The sequence below is a fragment of the Lampris incognitus genome, chromosome 5 (assembly GCF_029633865.1).
Source record: "Lampris incognitus isolate fLamInc1 chromosome 5, fLamInc1.hap2, whole genome shotgun sequence".
Classification (NCBI taxonomy): domain Eukaryota; kingdom Metazoa; phylum Chordata; class Actinopteri; order Lampriformes; family Lampridae; genus Lampris; species Lampris incognitus.
Genome location: NC_079215.1, coordinates 43,701,822 through 43,728,292, shown reverse-complemented (window position 1 = coordinate 43,728,292; position 26,471 = coordinate 43,701,822). Strand labels below are relative to the sequence as shown.

At 44.0% G+C, this 26,471-nt stretch overlaps 1 protein-coding gene across 1 annotated transcript in view; it reads right to left on the bottom strand.

Moving 5' to 3' along the window:
- Positions 1-26,471, bottom strand: part of chrnb3a (cholinergic receptor nicotinic beta 3 subunit a) — a 60,304-nt gene that overhangs the window by 18,609 nt on the left and 15,224 nt on the right. The window contains exons 2-7 of the mRNA XM_056279561.1: positions 16,797-16,948; positions 13,408-13,452; positions 4,498-4,607; positions 3,316-3,829; positions 1,500-1,690; positions 570-765 (exon numbers count right to left, since the gene is read on the bottom strand). Coding sequence (XP_056135536.1) covers positions 570-765; positions 1,500-1,690; positions 3,316-3,829; positions 4,498-4,607; positions 13,408-13,452; positions 16,797-16,948 — 1,208 coding nt within the window. The remainder of the gene's footprint in view (positions 1-569; positions 766-1,499; positions 1,691-3,315; positions 3,830-4,497; positions 4,608-13,407; positions 13,453-16,796; positions 16,949-26,471) is intronic.

Below are 26,471 nucleotides of genomic sequence, written 5' to 3'. Positions count from 1 at the left end.
AATCAGTTAAAAAATGCCTGCAAATGTTTTTAATGACTTGCAAAAGGAAATATTGATCAAAGCTAATGGTATCAAATTCATTCCTCTCACAAAATTGTTTTGACACATTTGCAGATAGCTGTTTACAACTACAAAAAAACAAAAACAAAAAAACATCACGTTTGTAAATTGCATCTCACCCATTCTGTTCTTCAAGTTTACAGATTGGATTACACATTTGTGTGTTTGTTTTGCAAGTTTGAAAGTCAAGTTATAATTCATGCGCTTAATGCAAGTACCCACCTTATTATACAGGTACAACTCATGTATAATACAAGTATATACTTTTTTCTTAAAGGTACAAGTACCTTTTAATGTAAGCAACTTATCATACAGTTTATCTAATATTGACAGTAATTTATGTCCACATTTTTCATTCAGGATATGTAAATGACTCAAAGTAAATACATGCATTAGGATATATCAGAATTAAGGTGACACCCCCACCCCACCCACAGACACACAAACACAGGCACTCAGTCCAACACTTACCCTTGTTTAAGACATTATCTCAACCCCCTCCCTCTTACCTCTCGAATGAAATGTTCCTTCTTGATGTGACGGCTGATGTAGCGCACGGAGGTGGTTGCTTTCTCCAGCATAGCCAGCCAGGCGTGATTTTCGTCCTCCTTTCCGCCAATGGGTCCTTTCTGCTTTCCCTTCCTCCCTAGACCTGCACGGGCCTTCAGCTCTGGGCTGCGCAGCTCGATGTCGGGGTAGTGGTACCTTGGAATAATAGGATATTATGCTTGTCTCTATGGACACTTAAGTAATCAGTGAAACATCTCAACAGCCACTCACAGATAACATGTGTCTTTAATGCGTGAACTGATATTAATAAATACCGTTTAATGGGAGTTTGTACTCTTTAGTACCTTGAACCAATAATCTTGTTTGTGTGCACCATTCCAAATAGGGTCAAATACAAAACAGCGCTCCCTAGAGCTGGTAGAAATGCATTCCAATAGCACCCTATCTACTTATTGCAGTGGAACTCCATCCATTCCATCCATTATCCAAGCCGCTTATCCGAATTCGGGTCACGAGAAGCTGGAGCCTATCCCAGCAGTCATTGGGCGGCAGGTAGGGAGACATGCTGACAGGCCGCCATTCCATCACAGGGCCGACACATTCACATCTAGGGACAATTCAGTATGACCGATTCACCTGACCTAAATGTCTTTGGACTGTGGGAGGAAACCGGAGCACCCGGAGGAAACCCACCGCAAACACGGAGAGAACATGCAAACTCCACACAGAGGATGACCTGGGACGACCCCCAAGGTTGGACGACCCCGGGGTTCGAACCCAGAACCTTCTTGCTGTCAGACGACTGCGCTAACCACTGCGCCACCATGCTGCAGCCTGCAGTAGACATATTTAGTAAATTGAGGCATCAACTACAAGATAAAGATGTGCTTTCTAGGTGTTAAAAGTGTTAACTGTCTGTATTCACTAACCTATCAGTATGTCCCCTCATACACAGCAGTCTGGGCAGTTTTTGGAGGAACAGGCTCTTCACCCAAGGAGCCATGGGGTGGTAGGTAGCCGAGGAGCGGTGGTGGACATTAATGACAAAGACAGTCACGATGATAGAAAAGGTGACAAATATCATGATGAACAGCAGGTACTCCCCGATCAGTGGAATTACCTAGAAGGGGAAAAAAATGGGACCATTATGGAATCAGATAATAAAAAGTTCCTCTTCTAAAGAGAGGGGGTTGGGTTCTTTGCCCCATCAAAAAATGTAAATATTCAAGTCATCCATCCATCCATCCAGCCATCCATTATCCAAGCCGCTTATCCCAACCGGGTTTGCGAGGATGCTGGAGCCTATCCCAGCAGTCACTGGGCGGCAGGTGGGGAGACACCCTGGACAGGCCTCCAGGTCATCACAGGGCCCACCCACACATACACACACACACATCTAGGGACAATTAAATACGGCCAATTCACCTGACCTACATGTGTTCGGACTGTGGAAGGAAACCGGAGCACTCAGAGGAAACCCACACAGACATGGGGAGAACATACAAACTCCACACAGAGGATGACCCCGAAGGCTGGACTAGCCCGGGGCTCGAACCCAGGACCTTCCTCCCGTGAGGCGACCGTGCTAACCACTGTGCCACCGTGCCGCCCACATTCAACTCAAACTTAGTAAAATTTAATTTTGTCTCTTTAGGAAGTAAGTATGCACTGGTTGAGATTATAAACTGTCTATTGCTTTTCTGTACTCTAGATACCCTCTGGTTATCTGAAATTACTAAAAGGTTGAGTTGAGCTGATAATTGATGAATTTCGGCTGTGTGTGTAACATGAGAAAACTGGTGCTCTGGAGTTAACATATGAATTGCCCAGGACAACAAATTAATTTGGGAGTTTATATTAGTGGTAATTTAGAGATTAGATTAGAGTACATTAGCAGAGGGCCACATAAACAGGAGAATTAGAATTATTGTCACTGTTGGGCAAAAATCACAAATCTGCCAAGGAGCTAACTTTTACAGGAAGTGAAAAAAATCATTACTATTTCACCATTTTGAAACCAAATATGACATTTTCATAGGCTTTCTACAACACTTTTAATCTGTAGGAATATTGCGGCATTCACAAGCCTTAAAGATGTACATATATATTTGGTATATGTAATAAAAATGAAAATAGCTTGGGATGGGTAGCATCGCGGTCTATTCCGTTGCCTACCAACATGGAGAATCAGAGAATCAGAATCAGAATCAGAATACTTTATTCATTTCCGAGGGGAAATAGCCGGTTTGAATCCCCATGTTACCTCCAGCTTGGTCAGGTGCCCCTACAGACACAATTGGCTGTGTCTGCAGATGGGAAGCCGGATGTGGGTATGTGTCCTGGTCACTGCATTAGCGCCTCCTCTGGTGGTCGGGGTGCCTGTTCGGGGGGAGGGGAAACTGGGGGGAATAGCGTGATCCTACCACACGCTACATCCCCCTGGCGAAACTCCTCACGGTCAGGTGAAAAGAAGCAGCTAGCGATTCCACACGTATCGGAGGAGACACGTGGTAGTCTGCAGCCCTGCCCAGACTGGCAGAGGGGGTAGAGCAGCGACCGGGATGGCTCGGAAGAGCGGCGTAATTGGCTAGATACAATTTGGGAGAAAAAGGGGGACCCCCACCCAAAAAAAAGAGAAAATATCCAAATTTGCAGATATGTTGGTCTTACATTCATTTGTCAGCGATTTGATCTGCAGGCCAAGATACACCAAATATAACTCAATCACTGCAAAAGCTGACTTACCTTGGAGGAAGAGGGAATAATCTCCTCTATAACCAGGAGGAACACGGTGAGCGACACCAACACAGAGGTGGACAGCGACAGCTTCTCCCCTTCATCTGATGGCAGGTAGAAGACCAGCACAGTGAGAAAGGACAGACCCAGGCATGGGATGATGAGGAAGAGGGTGTAGAACAAGGGCAACCTTTTGAGGATGAAGGAGTATGTGACAAACGGATACCAGTAGATCCCATCCCTCCTGCTCCCCTTCACCCCTGTAGCATTGAGGATCTCCCACTCGCCATTATCAAAAAAGTCCTTGCGGTCCACATAGTGATCCACCAGGACCAGGTCCACCATATTGCCATCATACGTCCAGGAACCAAACTTCATGGAGCAGTTCTGTCGGTCAAATGGGAAGAAGGTGACGTCCATGGTGCAGGAGGACTTATAGCTAGCAGGAGGAGTCCATGTGATGGTGCCATCTGAACGCACAATGGCCTTCGTCATCAGCGAGCCTTCAAACCGTCCGTCCGCACTGGGAGAAGAGTGGAATAGGAAGGTCAGGTTAATATTTAATGCAAAGAAGAACAGAGGGAATGCCAGCATCGGTTGCAGTAGTGATCAAGTGATCAAGAAGTGATCAAGATGAAGGAGAACAGAAGCACAGATGTTTAAGTTTCCTTTATTAATCCCCTTGGGAAAATTCAGTTACTGCAAATTAACCCATCCTAATTGTAATCTATGTAGCTAAGAGCAGTGGACCGCTGCCTTCACGCTGCGCCCGGTCACCAACTCTAGTTCTTTTCCCATTGCCTTGGTCAGGGGCACAGACAGGCGTACTAACCCTAACATGCATGTTTCTTTTGATGGTGGGGGAAACTGGAGCACCCGGAGGAAACCCACCGCAGACACGGGGAGAACATGCAAACTCCACACAGAGGACAACCTGGGATGACCCCAAGGTTGGACAACCCCAGGGTTCGAACCCAGGACCTTATTGCTGTGAGGTGACAGTGCTAATCACTGGGCCACACCGTGCCACTCAAGAAGGAATCAAGACGAAAAGAGAGAATTAGTGTGATGAAAGTTGTTAAAGAGAATTTTTTTGTTTTTTGGGGTTTTTTTCAGCAAAAAAAACTTACAAGGACCTACCGCAGCATGTGATCGCTTGTGTGTATGTATGTGAATGGTAGTGTAACTCACTTCTCATAGAGTACTATGTCAGGCAGCCAAATAGTCTCTGAAGGCACTCTAATGGAGTTGATTCCTCCATAGTCATCAGGGTTCCACATCAGCTTCACATCAACCCACTCCTGTGTAATAGATGGATAGAGACATACTCAGACACACACAAGCTAGTGGTAATTTAGCCACTGAAAAGTGTGACAATAATGTTCATCAAACACCCCTTTTTTCAAGCAAATAACATTGACTGATTAAAACAATACCTACACATAAATTCCTTTTCAGTGAAGATTGACAACAATGTGACTGTTTTCTCTATGTCATCAAGGTCCAATTGTATTCAAAGTTTAGGTCAGTGGCTTTTGCTTTGCCCAGTGATTGACAGTTTTTACACTACACGAGTGGCTACTAATGTTCACCATTGCCGAACACTCGAGAACGTAGAGATGATCTGCTTCAAATGTCAATCACATTTGTAATATTGATTCATACAATTTAGGGAGGGGGGTTGCAATTTCACATTTTTTCACAACTTGAAAGCAGCAATCGTCCAAAAAAATATCGTGTTCTCTGACTATATATTTCCCTCCGAGGACTCTGTAGTGTTTTGTAGCCAACAGTGGATAATTTCAGTGAGCCCTCGCTAAACATCAAAACAAAGGACTTCGTTGCACAGGCTTCACCACTTTAAAGTACCATTAATTTATAGTTTTTGTTATATTCAATCTTTTTACTTCATGTTTGAATAAAAATGATATCATTGCCACTTTATCAGCAAGCACAAAGGGGAAAGCATAGAAAAATGAACATTTGGCTTGTTGTGCTTTTTATGCAATGACTTGAACTTTTGGTGGTTTGCGTGAGTCTCATGCTCAACCGAAACTGTCCTCCACCAAAAAACGACCCAATAGGTTGTTTGTACAAGCAGCTTATTACGACCTATACTTACGTTTTAAGCTACTTCCTCGCAGTCCTCCGTAATTATACTTTACTTTCCCTGTAACAATAAGTGATCTCCTTACATAAGCTATCGTGAGAACGAATATTAATAAAAGCAAAGTTTAATGACACATAGCGGTTATTATGTCCACGCTAGCTGACTTTCTAACTTTTGGCTAAGGTTACATTAGCTCTTATAACATTATTCATAGGTAAACATACTGCCAATAGCAATCTTAGTTACTATACTAGATGGTGAAACAACACATAAACGCACTGACTACATATTCTAATGTTCCCAAATTGTTTTAAAAACCCACAATGCACAGAGGCGAAAAGTATCTGTGGCATATCTCCTGCCGCCGTAGGGGCGCTAATTTAGGAAATGCTCCTGTTGTATCTTATGAAGAATGGATTGTCCACAACATCTCAGACTTTGTTTCAACATTTTACTGAATTAAAGTGTGGCACCATTACACGTTACAGTCACATGTCTAATGTATCAAAAATGAGCTTCAGGCAGTGTTGTAGTACTCGAGTCCAGGACTCGGACTCGAGTCCGACTCGAGTCCTGATTTTCATGACTCGTGACTCGACTTGGACTTGAGCACTGATGACTCGGACTTGGACTCGCGAATTTACTGCATCCGGACTCGAAAGTTGGAGACCCGGACTCTGCCTTTTTAATTGATAAAGACTGTTTTTGTTAGATTTTTAAAAAAATAATAGGCCCTATTAAAATATATTGATAGCTATATTAATACTGTAACATTATTCAATTCCGTGTAAGGGCAGGCACGTGTGTTCCACCTACATGCGGATTCACGTGGCGTGCATACCGTCATGTTCAGTAGCGCGAAGATGCCTAAAGAGACACCCCGAATTGTGCGCTTTGCTTGCACAGATTTTACAACAAATTCCAGCAAGATCACTGCTAGATGTTCGATATGTAAACGAACTATTGAGGAGAAGACCGGGACAACCTCAAACTTAAACAGACATCTGTCAAGGCTGCACCCAGAAAAGTAAGTGATATGCAGTCAGTTGATGATATGGTTGGTGATCAGTTAACGTTAGCTAGCTAGCTATCTAGCTACGGTAACAATAGCCTCTAAAGTAACTCAACCACTGGTCCAAGATGTTGGGTTAGGAAAAACAGGAACTCAGCCTTCAGTCATATCTTCTTTCCTGCAAAAGAGTGCATGGGAAACACTCAGGAGAGAAGATTGCAATGATGTTTGAATGCTGTGCTGAAGAATACCTGATTAAGGACAAGATCAACTTTGTCATAACTGACAATGCATCCAACATGAGAAAAGCTTTCCAGGCCAGCTTTCCCCTTGAGGATCCTTGTGATGCTGAAGCTCATGATCCCAGCACATTTGAGGAGGATGATGAAATATGGCAAGACCTGATGCCAGAAGATCAACAGACAGTCAATGACACTTTGGCTGAGAACTGTAAGATGCAGAGACTATCATGCTTCACACATTCCCTGCAGTTGGTCATAAAAGATGGTCTGAAAGACACCAGTGGGCTGTCAAGCACCCTAGCAAAGCTATCCCGTGCAGCCAACCTCCTCCACAGTGGCACCTCGTTTAAAGACTGCTTTGAAGCGTGTTCTGGTGATGCAACAATTCCAACAGTGAATGCCACACGATGGAATTCCACTCTGAAGCAGGTGAAGGCTCATTTGCATTTAGACATGCAAAAGCTGTCCAGTGTGTTGGAATCAGAGGGGCACAAAAGCCTTATCTTATCCCCGCGAGAGTATGCTCAGCTTAAAGAACTGATCGAAGTTCTTGATCCGTTCTTAGAGGCAACCAACCTAACTCAGGGTGAGACTACTGTCACCGTCAGTGTGATTGTGCCCTGTGTCCTCACTCTGCGCTGTCACCTGCAGGAAATAAGAGGAAAAGCCAGATACTGTGGGCCTCTGGTGAGAGCTCTGGAGAGCTCCTTGAAAACAAGGTTTGCAGAGGTTTTCAGTGCAGTCAAGATACCAGGATGTGAGCCAGCTGAAGGAAGAGGCCCCACCAAATTTCCTTTCACCAATGCCTACTTCATAGCATCTGTGTTGGACCCAGCATTTGGCTTCCAGTGGCTAGAACATGATGTGCAGCTGGACAGTGACATCAAAGATGTGCTGAAGACTGAGATCAAAGGTGGGAAATGTTTTGATTAATGTTAGTTAAGTGATTAACTATTTGATTGTTGTGATGTTTATATCATTGAAGGTGTTACAATAAAGTACATAGACATGTCATTTGTCATGTAGGCCTAGTCAATAACATATTTGTAATGAGTCCCCCATGCCCCCCTCTCATTTTAGAGTATATAAAGGCAGAGGGTGACAAGCAGGACCAGGGGAAGGTGAACTTTCAGAGTCTCCTCCTGAGAAGCAGTTGAGAATGTTCTCCTACTATAGGAGGACTCCCTCCTCCACCGAGAAGCCATCTGGCCAGGCTCAGTTGACTGCATACCTCGACTTGATCGCTGAGCAGGACTCTGACTCAGTCCCGTGCCTCAGGTTTTGGCAGCAAAACAAATCCAAATTCCCTACCCTCTATCAGATTGCCACACAGGTATTCTCTATCCCTGCCCCCAGTGCGCCCATTGAAAGGGTATTTAGTCATGGAGGCATTTTGATGAGGCCTCACCGTGCAAGGTTGAGTAGTTCCATGCTGTCAGATCTTATGTTTTTGAAATGCAACGTGTATGCTTAAAACTAGTGCCACCAGCCTTTTGTTCCTAACTATTCCTGAGAGACAATGTCTTTTGACTAGTTTTTATGAATGTATTGTATGCTGTGGAACTTACTTCTGTATGCTGTTTCCACCATTTGCTAATATCATGCTATTCACAGCTATCAAGGTGTTTTGAAGCACATCCAATGTTCAGAATGTCAAAGAAATTCAGACTGTTCTAAAAATGTGTGTGTGCGCGCATGCTTGCGCGTGCATGTGTGTGAGTGTGTGGGTGTGCATTTGTTTGGCTATCGTGTCACAAAGTAAATAAACTCCCTTTGAAATGGTGACAGCTGTGTCATTTATGTTTAATGTAGACCTTTTTTATTTGTATGTCAGATCTTTGACTGTGCCCGAGTGGATCACTGGAGCCATCTTGGAACTCGACTCAGACTCAACCTTGATGACTCGGACTCGGACTAGGGTAATAGGGACTCGACTCGGACTCAGGTAATGGGGACTCGACTCGGACTCGACTTTTCTTTGGTGACTCGGACTTGGACTCGAACACTGGGGACTCGAGACTCGACTCGGACTCGAGGTTTAGTGACTCGACTACAACACTGGCTTCAGGACACCAACTCCGATAATTCTTCTTCTACAGTTACAGAACATACACTGAACAGCATAACAAGATCCAGTGTCTCGAATCTAGTAGATCTATCATCAAGACTTGTTCCATTTTCTCCTCCTTCCTTAGTGTTTCAGACAGAGACAGTCTGCTCAACGTGTTTGCGTTGGCGTGGTGTTTTTCTGGCTTGTACACTATGTTGTACTCATAGGTGCTCAGGTACACAGCCCATCTCTGAACTCTCGGGGAACCCATTTGTGGAATGGGTTTTTTCTCATTGAAGATGTAGATCAACGGCTTATGATCTGTGTAGATGGTGAAGGCTCGCCCATATAAGTACTTGTGAAACCTCTCAACACCAAACATAACTGACAAGTCTTCTATGTCAAGCTGAGAGTATCTTGTCTCAGCAGGTCTGTGAATGTTCTCACTCATCCAGGTCACGGTTATCCAAAGGAGTTGAATCAAGTGCAACTGGACTTGGTATGTATAGTATATACCAAGTCCAGTTGCACTTGATTCAACTCCTTTGGATACTTGTCTCAGCAGGCATCAGTGTGCGTGACATGAATTCTATGGGCCTCTCACTACCGTCATCCATCCTGTGTGATAAAACGGTGCCCACTCCATATGGTGATGCATCCATGACAGAACCAATTCTTAGTCAGCTGAGTAGTGGACTAACACATTTGATGTGTTCAGCAAGGCCTTGGATTTTTGAAAAGCACGTTCCTGCTCCTTTTTCCACTTCCATCACACTTCTCGTCTTAAAAGTTCATGCAGTAGAGCCAACAAGGTTGCTGGGTTGGGAAGGAATTTGTTGTAGTTGTTTAGAAAACCTAAATATGACTTGAGTTCAGTGATATTTGTGGGAATGGGAGCTTCCTGGATGGCTTTCACTTTTCTCTCCAGAGGGTGAAGTCCCTGTGCGTCCACCCGATTTCCCAAATACTCCACTTCCTCCTGTAGAAAGGCGCACTTATTCCTCCTTAAGCGCAGCCCAGCATCTTCTAGCCTTGTCAACACTGTGTCGAGGTTTTTTAGGTGGTCTGCCTCATCCACTCCACTCACCAAAATGTCGTCAAGGTACACTGCACTCGTGGAATTCCTCTTAACAGACCCTCCATGGTCCTTTGGAATATAGCCGGTGCTCAGGCCACTCCAAATGGCAGTCTGTTGTATGTGAACAAACCACTGTCAAGTATTTCTTTGATTCATCGTCCATGAGTACTTGCTGGTATATGTGACTCATACCAAATTTTGTAAACTGTTTTCCCTCTGACAGTGCTGCGAAAAGGTCATCTACCTGAGGTATTGGATATTGCTCCAGTGAGGAAAGTGTTCACGGTAAGTTTGTAATCTCCACATAATCTCACGGCTCCCCCAGGCTTCAAGGTTGGCACAACTAGGGCTGCCCATTCTGAATATTTCACTGGTGTGATTATGCCTTCTTTCAAGTCTGTCTATTTCTTCATCTACTTTTGCTCGCATGGCGTTGGGGACAGACCTGGGACGAAAGAATCGTGGGACTGTGTTGTCTTTCACATGGATGGTAGCCTTGGTACCATTAAGTGTGCCAAGCTCCTCTTTGAACACATCCTCATGTTTGCTTAACACCTGCTGTAGTGTTCTTTTCTCTGCTGTGACGTGTTGCACTTGACGCGCTTTGCGTCGGTCTTTGATTTCTCTCCATCTTAGATGTATCTCCTCCAGCCAGCCTTGCCCGAGTAAGGTGGGGCCCATTCCCTTTGACCACAATGATGGGCAGTTTAACGCTTTGCTGCTTGCATTTAACACTGACAAGTGGTGCTCCAATCGCCTTAACAGGGTCCCCTGTATAAGTCTCCAACTGGATTTTGACTGGCCTCATCCGAGGAGTTTCTGTGTCTTTCCACATCATTTGGAATGTTTTTTCATTCATTACTGTGAGACTGCACTTGGTATCTATCTCAAAAGTAACACTTTACTCATTTAATTTCATCTTCACAGTACATGGGTCTACTCTTCTCAGGTGCACTTCACTCATAAGTCCTAATTTGAACTTCATGCACTTCAGTGTGAATGTGCCTTCTTCTGAGCTATCAGTGTTACTGTCATCATGCTTCTCTTGCACTTTATGGGAACGGTAGTTTGAACTCCGCCCTTTAGCTATCTTTACATCAGCTGCTTATTTATTCTGGGTATTTTTGTTACGGCAAGCTCTTGCAATGTGCCCTATTTTCCCACAAGCATGATATTTTTCTTGTTTAAACTTACATTCTGATGCAGTATGCGGTCCTTTGCAACGGTAGCACGCCATCGTAGCTCCCTTGAACGCACCAGCCTCGTGCGAGCCCTTGTTTACATTGAAGCACTTCGCCATTGCACTGGGATTTTGAAGATCATGGGCATTTTTGTTTGCGGTCTCCGCTGCTACGGCAATTGACAAGGCTTTATCAAATGTCAAATCCGCTTCTGCCAGGAGCCGTTTTTGAATCCGGTCGTCATTACTCCCACAGACGATCCTATTTCTCAACATGTGCTGTAAAGTGTCACCGTAGTTACAGTCCTGCGCCAGAGCTGCGTCAGCTGGTTCATTCGACTTGCGATTACTGGTTCATTAGACTTGCGATTTCGGGAATCAAACTTGTACCTTTGCACAATTTCGCTCGGCTTTAGGTCAAAGTGATTTTTCAGCAGCACTACAAGTTGCTGCTAGGTTTTGTCCTTCGGCTTGTCTGGGCTGAGAAAGTTCCTCATCAAGCTGTATGTTGATGATCCGACGACACTTACGAGTGTAACTCTCTGCCCCATCGTCAATGGCATCGGCCGCAAAAAAAACAAAAAAAAACTGATCCAGTATTTCACAATGCTCTTCCCAAGTTTGATTTTTTGAATCAAACGCCGCGAGTGTGCCAACGGTAGCCATTTCTTCGCTATTTCTCCCCCCTTTGTTAGCCGAAAACCATCCTCTTCACTTTGATAGCTTTAGCATTAGCAACTGCTAACCAACCTGACCCGTCGCGCTGCCGTCTGCTTTATCATCCAAACCGACATCGGTGTCCTCTTCAAAAGACTTTTCCCTCGTCGCCAAAAATATGTTGTATCTTGTGAAGAATGGATTGTCCACAATATCTCAGACTTCGTTTCAACATTTTACTGACTTAAAGTGTGCGACACTACACGTTACATTCACATGTCTAACGTTGTATCAGAATGGAGATCCTGTGATCAAGACGGAGTTTCCGGACGCCGACTCCGGTAACTCTTCTTCTACGGTTACAGATATATATACTCTGAACAGCATAACAAGATCGCCGCCTTGTGGACTCTTCAGTAATAACCCATATTATTACCCTACAACAGGATTAACCAAGGTAAGTATGACTATGTATTATTTACTTTTCCTCTTAGCCATTTGCAGGTAAGTATTTATATTAGGAATAACAGTATAAATGCTAGGATACCACAACGTCTGTGGGTCGTATTGGAGGACAAACGACCTACATATGTGGTCGTATGGGCTGGAGGACTTGTTGGCGCAACCCTGTACGGTGACTAAATTATGACCACATTAAAATGAAAATGAGTAGACTAATGTGACCAGAGTTTAGTCGACTTCAGAGTAACTTGACTAAATCAAAATTAAATAATTAAAATGAGAAAAGAACTGTTACTCACACTGCGGCAAAAGACAAAACAAAATCCAAAAATGGGCGTCAAAATTGACATTGACACTTAACCAATGGGAGCACTCAGTATGCAAAAGGAACTGATATTCTGTAACAACGATGGGGACAACAGTCAGGCTTTTCAAAAAGAATTTGACATTATGGGGGGGGAAATTGTCTAGTCTTGGAGTGGATATTGCGGTCAGTGAGAAGTATTGTATTCATGCTTTCACAACACTTAAATAACATCTCTGTTTCAGCAACTTTTTTACGTAATGAAAAGGCATTATTTAAACAAGCCATTCGGAAATTTCCCCTGGGAGTGATGTCAGACCAGGAACTATCAAGTCAGAATTTGCATAAGGCCGCCCATGCTGAGAGCAAGGCAGCCTCTGGCTGAGCAGCCATTATTTCTGTGAAGAGAGGGAGGGGGCGGGGCCAGCAAAATACCAGCCAATCAGAGTAGCGGCTCATTAATAATGTTATTACTATATGTTAAACAGCTTTTTTTCAGTTGCGCTGAGTGTGGTGCACTGGAAATCAAAAAACTTTTGGTGAAAAAAAATATATCAGATGTTTTTCATGTATTTAGTAGCTGTGCAATTTTTTCAACAAAAAAAAAGTGGGACCATAGTCCCACTTTTAAAAAAAGCTTAAAAAACTAGGACTATCATACAATCATATTAAATTATCATATCATGTATCATAGATGATCATATTTGTCATATTTATAAGTTTTAAATTATTTATAGTACAGACAGTTTTTGTTCATTCATTTGTTCCTCCTTTCAAGATAAAAAATAACAAGCTAACTTCGCTTTACAAAGAGCTGACACTGAATACATGCTAGATGTATATTTTCACAGAGTGTTACGAACGCAAAAACGAAGCAAAACTCAGTGAAGGAAGCAAAACTCAGTGATTGACATAGACAAACACAATATAACAACTGAAACAGAACATTCCAGTCATACAATACAACAATAACAACATCCGGGTCATTATGGGTGGCCATCTTTACCTGCCAAAGCCAGACATTAGTGGTCATCAACTGGTTCTTCTCATCCTACAAAAAAAGGGAACCGTGAAGATCAGTATAGCTTACTAGAGGCAGGCATCATGTGCAAGTGGAGGACAATGGGGAAAGAGAGAAAGATAAGGAGAGGAGAGACTAGAGACGTAATGCTGATCAGTAGAAAAACAAGGGCATATTCATCAAGGTAGCTTTTCCAGGGCTAGCATAGATTTCCTATACCTCAGCTCTAGTATGGGATAGTGTGACCCCCCCCCCCACCATGTGCTACGTCCCCCTGGCGAAACTCCTCACTGTCAAGGTGAAAAGAAGCGGCTGGCGGCTCCACGTGTTTCGGAGGAGGCATGTGGTAGTCTGCTGGATCGGCAGAGGAGGTGGAGCAGCGACCGGGACGGCTCGGGAAATAGGGTAATTGGCCAAGTACAATTGGGGAGAAAAAGAGGGGAGGAAAGTAAACAGAAAAGAAAGGTGTTTTTGCTTTAAATTTACCTAAATTAGTTGCTTAACTCCTTCTTAAAAAATGGCACACAAAGTATCATCCATCCATCCATTATCCGAACCGCTTATCCTGCTCTTATCATTATTATTATTATTATTCAGCTCAGCATAATGAAAGGCATATGGAGAAGATGGGTTAAAATTAAACAAAGCAGGACGTAGGAGAGACTATCAGAGACATTCTTAGTTTGAACTGAACCTCCATCCAGGTTACAGGGGAAATCCATGTCATAGATTTTGTGGTTTGTCTGTCCTGGAAACGTGCTCAGGCAGACGCGGTCGCATACCCCTGCAGACTGATAAACGACTCGCGGTGGGCTCCGAAAACACTGCTGTGGTGCAATGAGCAAGTCACACGATGGCACTCTTCTACAATGTTGTTGCAAAGGGAAGAGCGTCAACATTAAAAACAGACAGTCCAACAATGTGGTATCCTGCTGATTTTGTGTGTGTGTGTGTGTGTGTGTGTGTGTGTGTGTGTGTGTGTGTGTGTGTGTGTGTGTGTGTGTGTGTGTGTGTGTGTGTGTGTGTGACTGAGTTAATAATGAATGCCATAAAGGTTCTCAGCCAGAAGGCCTCATTCCTTCCTCTGCTGCTGTTAAGGACCACATCACTCCCCTACATGCAAAATGACGACATCTTATCCCGTTTTAGATAGATATTATTTCCAAACACCTGTTCATCCTCCAGTCTCTTCCCTGCCTCACCTTAGCAACAGCCCCTTGAAACTCCTTGTAGATCTTTTTCCTTTCTCAGAAACTGTATGTCAGTCTTATCTGTACTCCCCCCTTTCTATCAATATTCTATCTCCTCTTCCTCCTCTGGCCCCTAAAAATAGCCTCCTGTCCTCAGTAGACTATGATGGATTTTTATTAGCCATGTTTTCAGGGGCAGTTGCAATAATGCTTTTTGCAGACAAGCTCCTGAAGAGGTCACAGTTCAGCATTATATACTTACCAACACACGACCTCGTATCATGTTGATAGGGGCTTCCATAGCTGGACAGTTGTCCAGATAACACAACTTTATGTTGGGCGTCCAGGTAGCGTAGCCATCTATTCCGTTGCCTACCAACACGGGGATCGCCAGTTCGAATCCCCGCGTTACCTCCGGCTTGGTCGGGCGTCCCTACAGACACAATTGGCCGTGTCTGCGGGTGGGAAGCCGGATGTGGGTACCTGTGCTGGTCGCTGCACTAGCGCCCCCTCTGGTAAGGTCGGGAAGCCTGTTCGGGGCGGGGGTTGGAGGGAATAGTGTGATCCTCCAACGCGTGCTACGTCCCCCCTGGCGAAACTCCTCACTGTCAGGTGAGAAAAAGCGGCTGTCGACTCCACATGTATTGGAGGAGGCATGTGGTAGTCTGCAGCCGTCCCCGGATCGGCAGAGGGGGCAGAGCAGTGGCTGACGGCTCAGAGGGGGGGGGGGGGGTATGTCTTGTTTATTATAGCCAAGAATTGAACAAGAAACTCTCAACAACTTCAGGTCTAATGTGAAACCATGTGAGCTTTGCAGTAGTCTTCACCCTGCAATCCAACCAACTGTCTCTTTCATTCTCGTCTTGGCTCCTGTGTACTGCTTTCATTTCCCCTTCCGCCTTTCAAGACAATGAATGAATACTTCTCTTTAAGAAGAGCCAACTAAGATGCATAAACGCAAGGTTTAAGCTTTTCATTCAAAACCTGCTGAATCGGAAGAGCTCCGCAAAAGAATTTGAGGTTAGATGGTTTGTTTTTCCTGAGGACCAAATCCAACATGGCCATGTTTTTTCGTTCATCCACATGTCGTCTCCCCTATTCCTAAAAGTCCCGCCTTCTCTTTTCCGTCCAAGCTCTTGATTCAATTCCTCTTTCTCCTGTCTCTCCTCAAATGTTCTCCACTTCCTGTGAAGGAAAACTATAATCCCTCTGCTTAGGACGGAGTGTTTCACACATTTTGTTCCCCCAAACTCTTTTTATTGTTTGTTAACATTGTAAACAATAGCTTCAGTTGTTTCAACATTTAAAAAAATACAAATACAAATACAAATACAAATAATAATAATAATAACAAATACTAATATTAATAACAATATTAATAATAATGGCATATTTATGTGTATATATATAATAATTGTGTGTAGTAAAAGAAAAAAATATATATAACAAAGACTAACAAATGAAAAAAAAAAACACAGTCTCCATGGTAAATTGCAACATAAGTGCTGTCAGTGCTGCAGAATAATCTTGAGTAATCGAAGGATGAAGATTACGAGGAAAAATAAAACTAATAACCAACAGCCAGCCTCATTAAGGTACACTCTGCAACTGCAATGTCTCTGTACGGTCAAACAGCAGTTGCCGTATTGTGAAAAATGTCACCGTAGCCCCTCATAGTGTGTGTTTGATCTTTTCTAATTTACTAAAACGAAGAACAGCTCTTATCCAAACCTCATGGGATGGAGGAGAGGATGACTTCCAACGAAGTAATATCAGTCTTCTAGCCAGCAGGGTCAAGAAGGCCACATTTAAAAGGAACAGCAGAGCAAAGTGTTTCAGCAGCATGGACGGCGTTTCACACTTCTCTTCTTATGCTGACAACCATCCTTCCTTTCCCTTTAGCCAGGCGGTGCTCTGAAACCCCTTGTTCTTTGTCTTCTCTCTCTTTTTACCTAGTCACCTCTCCATGATGAACCCTGGAGAGGTGACTAGCAGTTGGGGCGTAGTTTGTGGGTCATCTTGAGACACAGACCCTGAAAATGGCTCTCTGCCATATCAGCAACTAAGTCCTAACCGTCAATTACAATAACCAGAATCGTGCACACGGCAGGGGTTATACACTTTCTTTGCACATGTGAATGTGTGCATGCGTGTGTGAGTGAGTGTGTGAAACTGTGCTCTCACCACGTCGACTAGCTGTGATATTTTGAGCCCAAAGCGAACGGTGATGGTATCATTGGCGTGCTGGACAGGGCGCACCCATTTCTGGTAGCCCCTGAAGAGGTTCCTCAACAAGGCATCCTCCATCTCCGCCAGAGAGACAAACTCGCTCGGAGCTGGAGGGAAGGGGGGAGGGGAGCAATATTGTAGTAGGTACGGGAGAGAAGGAGAGTGACATGAAGGTGTCATGAGGGAGGGGGAGAAAAGCATGTTGAGAGAGAGAGAGAGGCGTGTTTGGAGAGGAAGCCAAAAGAGGGGAGAGATAATGAGGTCATAGGTGAGTATACATATGACTCAAATAAGCTGGCCTGTTATGCAAATACACACACACACTCATGCACGCACACACACACACACGTTCATGCACACGCACATCAATTTCAGGGCCACAGAAGCAGGTCAAAGAAATATCTAGCAAGGTGTTTAAAAGAGGGGTAACTAAAAAAAACAAACAATAGACGCACCCACCCACACACACACACACACACACACACACACACACACACACACTCAGAATGAGCTGAGGAAGTAAAAGCTGGCCATGGCTGAGCGAATTCCTCTGGACTCCCCAGGCTGGTGAAACAATCACGATGACGTGATCAGCTCAGACGGATCCGCCACCCGGGGAGTCGAGCTGAGCTGCGACTGGCACGTGCAGTCAGGCAGCAGACATAATAGAAAGAGCGATGCTCACACGTGACATATCACCAAACATAGTTGACGTGCAGACAGCTGGTGTCCCTTAGGTAGCCAATTACCATAATTAAAACTGATTTAAACTACAAATATTAAGCCAATTTACACACAAAACTGTGGCTATACTCTAGATATGAACCATCATACGTCTTCACAATGTCACCAGATTGCCACAAAAGTTTTGGGATATTGTGAGGGCGTATGATGTCATGTGTCATAAAACACATGATGTCATATTGGACTTATCATTCAGCAGGTTGCAGGTGATTAGAGAGCCTGCTAGGCTTAAACCTAGTGTAGATGTGGCGTTAACTCGTTTAATTAATATGATTAGTCAGGGAATTTCTCATAATGTAGACTATCAGACTGACACCTTGATCTATAACCGTCTCCCTACCCTGCTGTATTGCTCCCAAGCGCTCCTCTCCTAAATGTGTGAATCACAACAATATAATAATCATTCCTACCACTGGCAGTGGTGAAATGTGCAACAAAGTACCTAATAATCTAGGTACTTTGAATCTAGTCTCCTTGATTCAGTTGCACCTCTCACTACCAGAGCTGGGTGACTAAAGAGGCCTACACCCTGGTTTAACGACGAGACACATGCTCTCAAGTGGAGCCTGCAGGAGACTGGAACATAAATGGCGAAAATCAAAATTCTATTTTTTTACCTATCTTGGCATGAGTGTTTATTGAAATACAAGCATGCTTTAGCTGCTGCGAAAGCAGCGCATCTCTCTCACTTAATCGTTATTAATAAACATAACCCCAGATTTCTCTTTGACATGTTATCTAAGCTTACTAAACAGTAGCTATCTAGTTTAACCATGAGTTCGCATGACCTCCGGAGCAGGTTATGGTCAAGATAACAGAGCAACTGCCTACTGACCAATCAATTTTCTTGGAAAATGGTACGACCATTCCTAGAAAATCCCCTGGACCTTGGTTTGCAAATAGTGAGAGGGTCTCTTTAGGAAGGGGAGAGTTTTTAGAGACGGAAAAATCCCTTTGGCTTTCCCTGACGAGTATCTATATGAAAGATACAGATTCTCAGCGGAGGGAATGGCTTACCTTTGTCAGCTTCTTGAGCCGTATTTTACCAGTGCAACTCATCAAAGTTGTGTCCTTACAGTCCTGCAGATTGTATGTATTGGCTTGCGTTTTTTTTTTTTTTTTTTGCTACAGATACTTTAACATATGCCATGTGTGATGCGGAGAACCTAAGCAAAAACACAGTCAGCTGCACAATTTGCAAGGTGGTTCTTGCTGTGACAGACCAACTTGATGTGTTTGTTGTGTTCCCAGGCCACTCGCCCACACAATCTGTAAGATAGGGCTTTTATGAAATAGCAGGTAGACAATAACTTAAGTTGACTACTTGATCTATAAATAATGTGGGCCCTATGACCTTTACTGTTTTATATTAAATGCAGCCTACTCCTTTCATAGGGTTCCACGGAGTGATCGGTGCCATAGATTGCGCCCATATTCCCATCACAGCATGCCCCGGTGAGAATGAAGGTGATTTTGTCAATCACAAGTCATTCCACAGCATCAACGTTCAGGTAAAGGATAAATTAAGACACTCATTGTTTGGACTCACTGGCACATTGCCATGGACACTAAGGGTTTGCAGAAAAATGCAGCAGCCTGGACAATTAAAGGTCATTCCTTTTTAGCACATATGGAAATATTCACACGGCCCAGGGGTCACAGCTGGACTATCATCCTCTCCAACATGGCGTCCTTTCAAATGCACATTGACGCTACATTTACTTTAATGCTGTTACCTTGCGGAAGTATTGTTAATATCAAATGCTTTTGCAGATGCCTTGCGACCATCACTGCATGGTCAACAGCAGTGAGACAATGTGACCTGGGTCAGTCCAGGTCTTTTAGGGAGACTGCACCTTGCTGCAGATTTGAGCAAGGTATGATAACTGTACATTAGATATGTTTTGTGTTACTGATCATGGCAATATTCCTTTTTATCGTCAGGGCTTTTCAGTGGCTTGTTGGTAGGAGACAGGGGGTACGCATGCCAGCCCTTTTTGAGGACCCCCCTATTTGACCCAAATGCGGGGCCACGAAACGAATTCAGTGTGGCGCTTACAGAAACAAGGGTCAGAATAGAAATGGCTATTGGAATAATAAAAGCCCACTTCAGCTGCCTACGTGGGGTCAGAGTGGCTCCAGACCGGGCTTGCAAAATAGTCACAGCGTGTGTTGTGTTTCACAAGATAGCATCGATACAGAAGGAGAGACCCCGTCCTGTCAGCCAAACCCTCTGATGTTGTGGACCCCCATCAGCCTAGACCACCCTACTGGCAGGGCTGTGAGAGAGGGTAGCGCACACAAAAAAAAGAAAGAACAGGCCTTTTTCCACTTACAAGTCTTTATTTTTCAATTATTTTTTGTTCTCCTGTTCCTATGAACCAATTAAAATACATTTTAGTTTGTTACCCATGCCTGGAAATAAATCACGTTACTGAAATACCTTCTTTTCGTACTCTCCACCTCAGGCTTAACTTTTTGTTCTCAAAATCTCGAGCTCTAATGACCTCTTGTATAGAAACCTCAAATTTTCTGCTCCAACCTGAAACAAATAGAAAATTATACAGTTGCTTTAAAATTTAAGCATTGTCCCTTTTCAAGGCTCACTTGAAGAAAGGATCAAATGTCACCTTGACTACCCTGTTTAATGTAAGGTTAATTCTCTACCACTTGTGATCCTCTTGGCTTTTGTTGTTTTGGTAGTTCGTGGTTTAATTTTGCTGTGTTCAAGTTCCCAAGACTTATGAAAAGTGAATCCATATGTTGTTGTTCCAAGTGGGCTTGGAACCAAACAAGGGTTTGAACCAACCAGGGTTTCTAGTGCGCCATTCACGCTGGCCTGGGGTGGGATGTAAACATCGACCAGGATGAAAACGCCCACTGTGAATAAAAGGGCTTGCAGTTTAGGAAAAATGACTCCAAGTTTGGGCTGCAGTATTTACACTGACATCTGTACACCAACTTCCATATTTATAGCAGCACATTCCTCCGCCCTTCACTTTTCCCAACAGCGACGTAACGCGACCCGCTCGGTGTAGGCGGAAGCCTGGCAGATGTAATCCGCAGTCGGGGGTGGATTTGCTGAGCCAGGTTTCAGTGAAACAAATGGTAGCAGAACGTGCAAAGTCCTTGTTCGTCCCGACGAGAAGCAACTCGTCCATTTTGTTGGGCATGGAGTGGAAATTCGCCAGGTCAATCGCTGCGAGTGCAGATCGAAATCTCCGCTGTCAGAGCCTCGCCAGCGCACCGGCCTGCGTCCCCCGTCTGCGTCGCATCCATGTCTCACGGAGAGCCTCTGTTCCTCCAACTAAGATCTCCAAAAAAAACTTTCCTGGTTTGTGAAAACTGGTGAAACTCACTGTACCAGCCCCCATCTGCCAGTGGATTAAAAACCTCCTGACAGATAGGGCGCAGCTGGTGAGGCTGCGGAAAAATCACATCCAGCACCCGGTCAATCAGCACTGGCGCTCCCCAAGGATATGTGCTCTCCCCCCTACTCTTCTCCCGCTACACACAAATTGTCACAGCCACATCTGTGCCCTCCCAGGACTCAACCTCTTCGTCCCAGTCTCCCTAAATGTTTCCCTCATTTTGGCCACTCCCCCAGCCCTAGTTTCTCGCTCCTGTTTGTGTGTGCTTCAGGATTGGAGGCAGGTGTGCGGCAGGCAGAGCAACGATCCACCACCTGCATCTCATCTACTGCAATCAACCCTACAGCTTATATTCCCAGCCTTGCCACAGCCATAGCAAATGTTAGACGAACAGCCCAATGTACGTATATGACAAAAGAAATGTATCTCAGAGTATTTTAGATGTACCTTTCTTCATTCATGAGTTGAGAAGGGCGCTAAATAAGTGTAAAATGACTGCCCCTGGAAAAGATAATGTATGTTATATAATGTTGTCTGAAGTGATTTTGCATTAGGAAGGCTTTTGGAGCTGTACAATAAGATCTGGGAGGAAGGCAAACTTCAAATAGGGTGGAAAGTGGCTGTCATTGTTCCTGTCAAAAAACCTGGGAAAGACCCTACCACTCCAGTTAGTTATAGGCCTATAGCTTTGACATCAAACGTATGCAAGTATCAAGACTGAGGTGTTATGTCAATGGAGGTCCAGCCCCCCACCCACTGCCTGTCCTCACTATAGAACACCGACCACCCTCAGTTGCGCCATCTTTGCAATACCTGTGCTGCAACACTGATGACGAAACTCGCAATAGAATAAAACAAGCCACCTTCACCTACATGCGAAAATGGCCATTTACAAAGTCGTCAGCATCACAATTCTCCTATACAGCCGTGAAGCCAGGGTCACATACAGCTGCCACCTAAGGTTGGTGAAGCGGCTCCACATAATGTGTCTGCAGCAAATCATGGGGATCACATGGCGTGACCATGTTCTCATGCTGAGATTCTTGCTAGAACACACTGCAAGAGAATAGAAGCCACTGTCACTGAACACCCAACTGTGCTGGCTTGGGTATGTCATCAGGTTGCCTCAAGAACACCTGGCATGTCAAGTGCTGTATGGACAGCGTCATCTGGGCTATCAGTCTGCAGGTGGTCAGAAGAAACAATACAAAGACCAGCTTAAAACATCGCTGAAGTTGTATCAACCCCTTGAGACTGGAGCAAACTGTCATCAACCATTCCAACTGGCAGGGGATCTGCCACAGAGGTAAAGAACAGCTGGAAATGTAGAGGAATGTGAAAAAACAGACTAAGAAGACACACAACCATGCCTGCCCCCACTAACTCGGACTCGATATGCCCAACGTGCAATAAAACTTTTGGCTCAAGAATTGGACTCTACAGTCAGAACAAACCGTTAACGCAGAGGAATGTCATCATTGGACTCAATGGACTTCCAGCAAGCAACAGAGCCATGAAACTCAAAATTCATGCATGTGCAAACCTAAATTTCTGAACAACTTAAAATCATCCACCTGTAGGCCCCTCACCCACCTTAAACTGATGTTCCAGCAGTTGTATTTTTATGTTTTTTTGTTGTTGTTTTGTTTGCTCTTTAAGGTGTACACCTCAATGAGCCTCTGTGGCAGCGGACAAGGTGTTTTCACCCTCATATACTGTGTTTTACTCTAACCCATTAAGAAAAATCTGTGTGGAGTATTAAGAGTACTAACAGCTGCATGGAGGTCTGTTATGGCAGAAGCCTCCACCAGACAGATTACACAATCAGTGACTGGTATAAGATGATTAGTTACTAACCTTACCCAGAAACGTGCCCTACCTAATTTGAATCGTCATTTTACGACAGTGTGCAGGCCTTATGACAATTTTTCAAATATAAACTCTGAGTCACCTTAAAAATAGATTTATGATGTCTGAAGGACAACTAAGAATCTGGAAAAAGTAACAGCAGTCAATTACAAAGAATTGTGCCGCTACAAGAAAATTAATATGCCAAGTTGCATCTAAGATGGATGGGTGGGTGTCACTGAGCTAACACTGGCAAAAGGATGAATGTACATATATCATTAATTTTGTGTTTATATAAAGGCATTTAGGTGTTGCTTTCACATAGATGATATTAAATACTTGCAGTGTTGGGGTGGCCGAATTATTTATTTATTTATTTATTTTGTGGCTTGGAAAATTACACTAACTGCTTCAAGATATCACATGTTGAATGTAGCCACCGAATGTGGTTTAATTAGGTCGAGCAGGCTAAACATCACAATTGCTTGTAAAGAAATTCTGCATTCTGCCTTACCTGTTGGAATTATTTTATTTCATATTTAGTTGCTGCCATGTATGTTTTGTGCCTGTCGGGTTGCACCTGCATAAATATTAAATACGCGCGTGCACACACACACACATATTCCAGGAAGATTTGAGGTCTCTGCCAAGAAGGGTGCAGTTCTAGCACCAGCTAAGATACTGTGCAGAACCTTCAAACTCCCAGGCCTCTGGTAGAGGACCTGAGCTTGAAGAAGACACACACCACCCCCCAAAAAAAAAGTGAGAAGGAAATTTATATGTTGAGAAAACTTTTTTTTGGTTCAATTAATACTTACGTATTGACTCGAGTCATCAATTTTCTTCCATGCCAGCTCATGTTCTTTTGCTGCTGCTCCTGTATTGATTTTTTTTCTTAAATATATATATATACTCTTATTCTGTGTACACAGTCATCAATATTTCTAACTTCAGTGGGGCGAAGTAGGCCAACCTTCTTTTTTTTCTCTCTCTCTCGCCGGTTGCCAAGGTGAATCGTAGTATTGGAGCTCAATTGATGATGGCTTTTTATAGTCATCATGCACGCGCTTAACTCAGAGTGAACACACTCAGAGTTGATTGAACTAACTCGGGTCAGCTGTTCTTAAACCGAAAACTCCGAGTTTGACAGCTCAGAGTTATTTAGCCCAGAGTTCAGGTTTAACTTCAGAGCTTGTTAAAACCTGCTTTCTGAAACAGGCCCCAGAAGTCCAGACAGAAGTAGGAAATAACAACAACAAACACATATAAAATTAAAACAAAACCACTTAACTAGCCTGCTTATCCATGGTATAAGCACAAAAATCAAGGGGGAAAAACATGACCAAAACAATAAGTCAACAAAATCGGGCAGGCAAAACGCTCCGCTTCTTTAAAGCTCCCAGTGGGGCATAACTGTACCAAGGACGAAACTAAACCACGTCACAGATGCAACATCATAAAGTCGTGTCCGGTGGAATCAAGCTAGATGAGCATGTGGGAGATGTTTGCCTACAGGGTTTCCTGCCAGACAGTGTCAGGGCTTTCTGCCAAATTCACCGAACTTGCCTAAACTTAACCTAACCTCAATCGAAGGCTTACCCTAACCTAACCGATAGCTAACCCCAAACCCATTTTCATCCTCAAACTAATCCTGACTTTAACCTAACACTTTGGGCAGGAAGACTTGCAACTTTCCGCCCTGAAGGTAAACTTCTCCCGGCTGCATGTCTGAGTGAACAACTTACACGATCGGGCCGCTGTATCAGGTGACTAATAACATCACTGGAAATACACGATTGGTTGGCCGACCAACGGCGTCACTGGTAAACACGGAACTATTGTATGGAACGTAGCTTAACCGTGTCATGTGATGTGCTACTTAAGCATATCTTAACAAACTTTAGTGGGACCACTACAGAAACTCGCAGATGAACATATAATATCCAGGAATTCGCATTATACACACCACCACTGACTACCCCTGTAACAAACTGGCCAACATTTAGAACATTGACCATACACAGTCCAGTCTTGTACTAGCTTTTAACCTCATCTTGTTAGGTTTTAACCCAGCCTTTCTCTTAACCCACACCCCAACACTGACCCTAACCTTAATCTTGTCACGGAGAGTTGAATCAGTTCATCTGGACACAATGAGAGAAACATTTCATCACTCATCTAAGTTTCATATGCAAACATGGGCGTGACCATTAACTAGAGTTTCAATGGCCATGTACACTATTCACAGCATTGTAAGATGGTGACAGATGCACTCTTAGGCCCCCCTCTAGGTTCAGGGATGGTCGTTCCCTCTTCACATAGATGGCATCTTTGACTCCCTGTTCAAACCAGCGTTCCTCCCTATCAAGGGTGTGCACATCCTCATCCTTGAAAGAGTGGCCACTGGCCTGTAGATGGGTGTAGACTGTGGAGTCCTGGCCTTACATGTTAGCTCTTATGTGTTGTACCATCCTTTTAGCCAGCATCTGTTTGGTTTCCCCAATGCACAAGTCACGGTAATCCTCCTGGCACTTAACAGCATACACTATATTGCTCTGTATGTGCCAAGGCACCTGATCCTTGGGGCGGACAAACTTTTGGTGCCGCTGTTTTTGGGATTTGAAAGCAACTGAGATGTGGTGTTTGGAAAATACACATCTCAACTGTTCCGACACTCCCGCCACATATGGATACGCTAAGGCAGCTGTTAAGAGTACATCTGTCACCACATTACAATGCCGTGATTGCAACTATTCCCAATCCTCTGTGAATAGTACACATGGCTATTGTAACTATACTTAATGGTTACGGCAATTTGCCCATGAAACTGATTGTTGTTTTCTGTCGTTATACCACTGTATTGTTTATAAGGGTGGGGATACTTGCAGTCAGTTGAGACTGAAGAGGTCACTTAGATGAGTGATGAAACGTTTTTCTCAATAAACGTTGTGTCCAGATGAACTGATTCAACTTTCTGAGATTTCCTAACCTGGATTATTGAGCATGCATCTCTGTCTCTCTCTCATTCTTTCTCTCTTACTCTCTCACTCTTTCTATTCCTCTTTCTCTCTCTAGCCCTTTCTATGCCCCTCTCGCTATCTCGCTCACTCGCTCTCTTTCTCTCACCCTTTCTATGCCTCTCTCTCTCTCTCTCTCTCTCTCTCTCTCTCTCTCTCTCTCTCTCTCTCTCTCTCTCTCTCTCTCTCTCTCTCTCTCTCTCTCTCTCTCTCTCTCTCTCTCTCTCTCTCTCTCTCTCTCTCTCTCTCTCTCTCTCTCTCTCTCTCTCTGATCATATTCATATAGTCAAGCTACACGATCAGACCAGACATCTGTGATGTCCAAGTCACTGCATCTATTCTGCCCACAACAGATGGATAGTGAAAGCACTAGTCATGTCTGAGCTACATGCAAGCTGACCCGAGTGACTCAATGGCTGCATCTGTCCAGCGCTCTGAGCGCTCAGTGGCATTAGAGATGATATTTGGCACTGGAGATGCCTGCAGTGGCACTGGACACAAAGAAAGGGAGAGAGAGAGATGGAAATACAGGAGAGAGAAAAAAGAGTACAGGAGAAAAAAAAAGGAGAAGCTGAGGAAATCCTCAAATAAACAACAGAGAGAAAATGGGGTAGCAGAATAGAGAGAAGAGGAATTGAGAGAGCTGATAA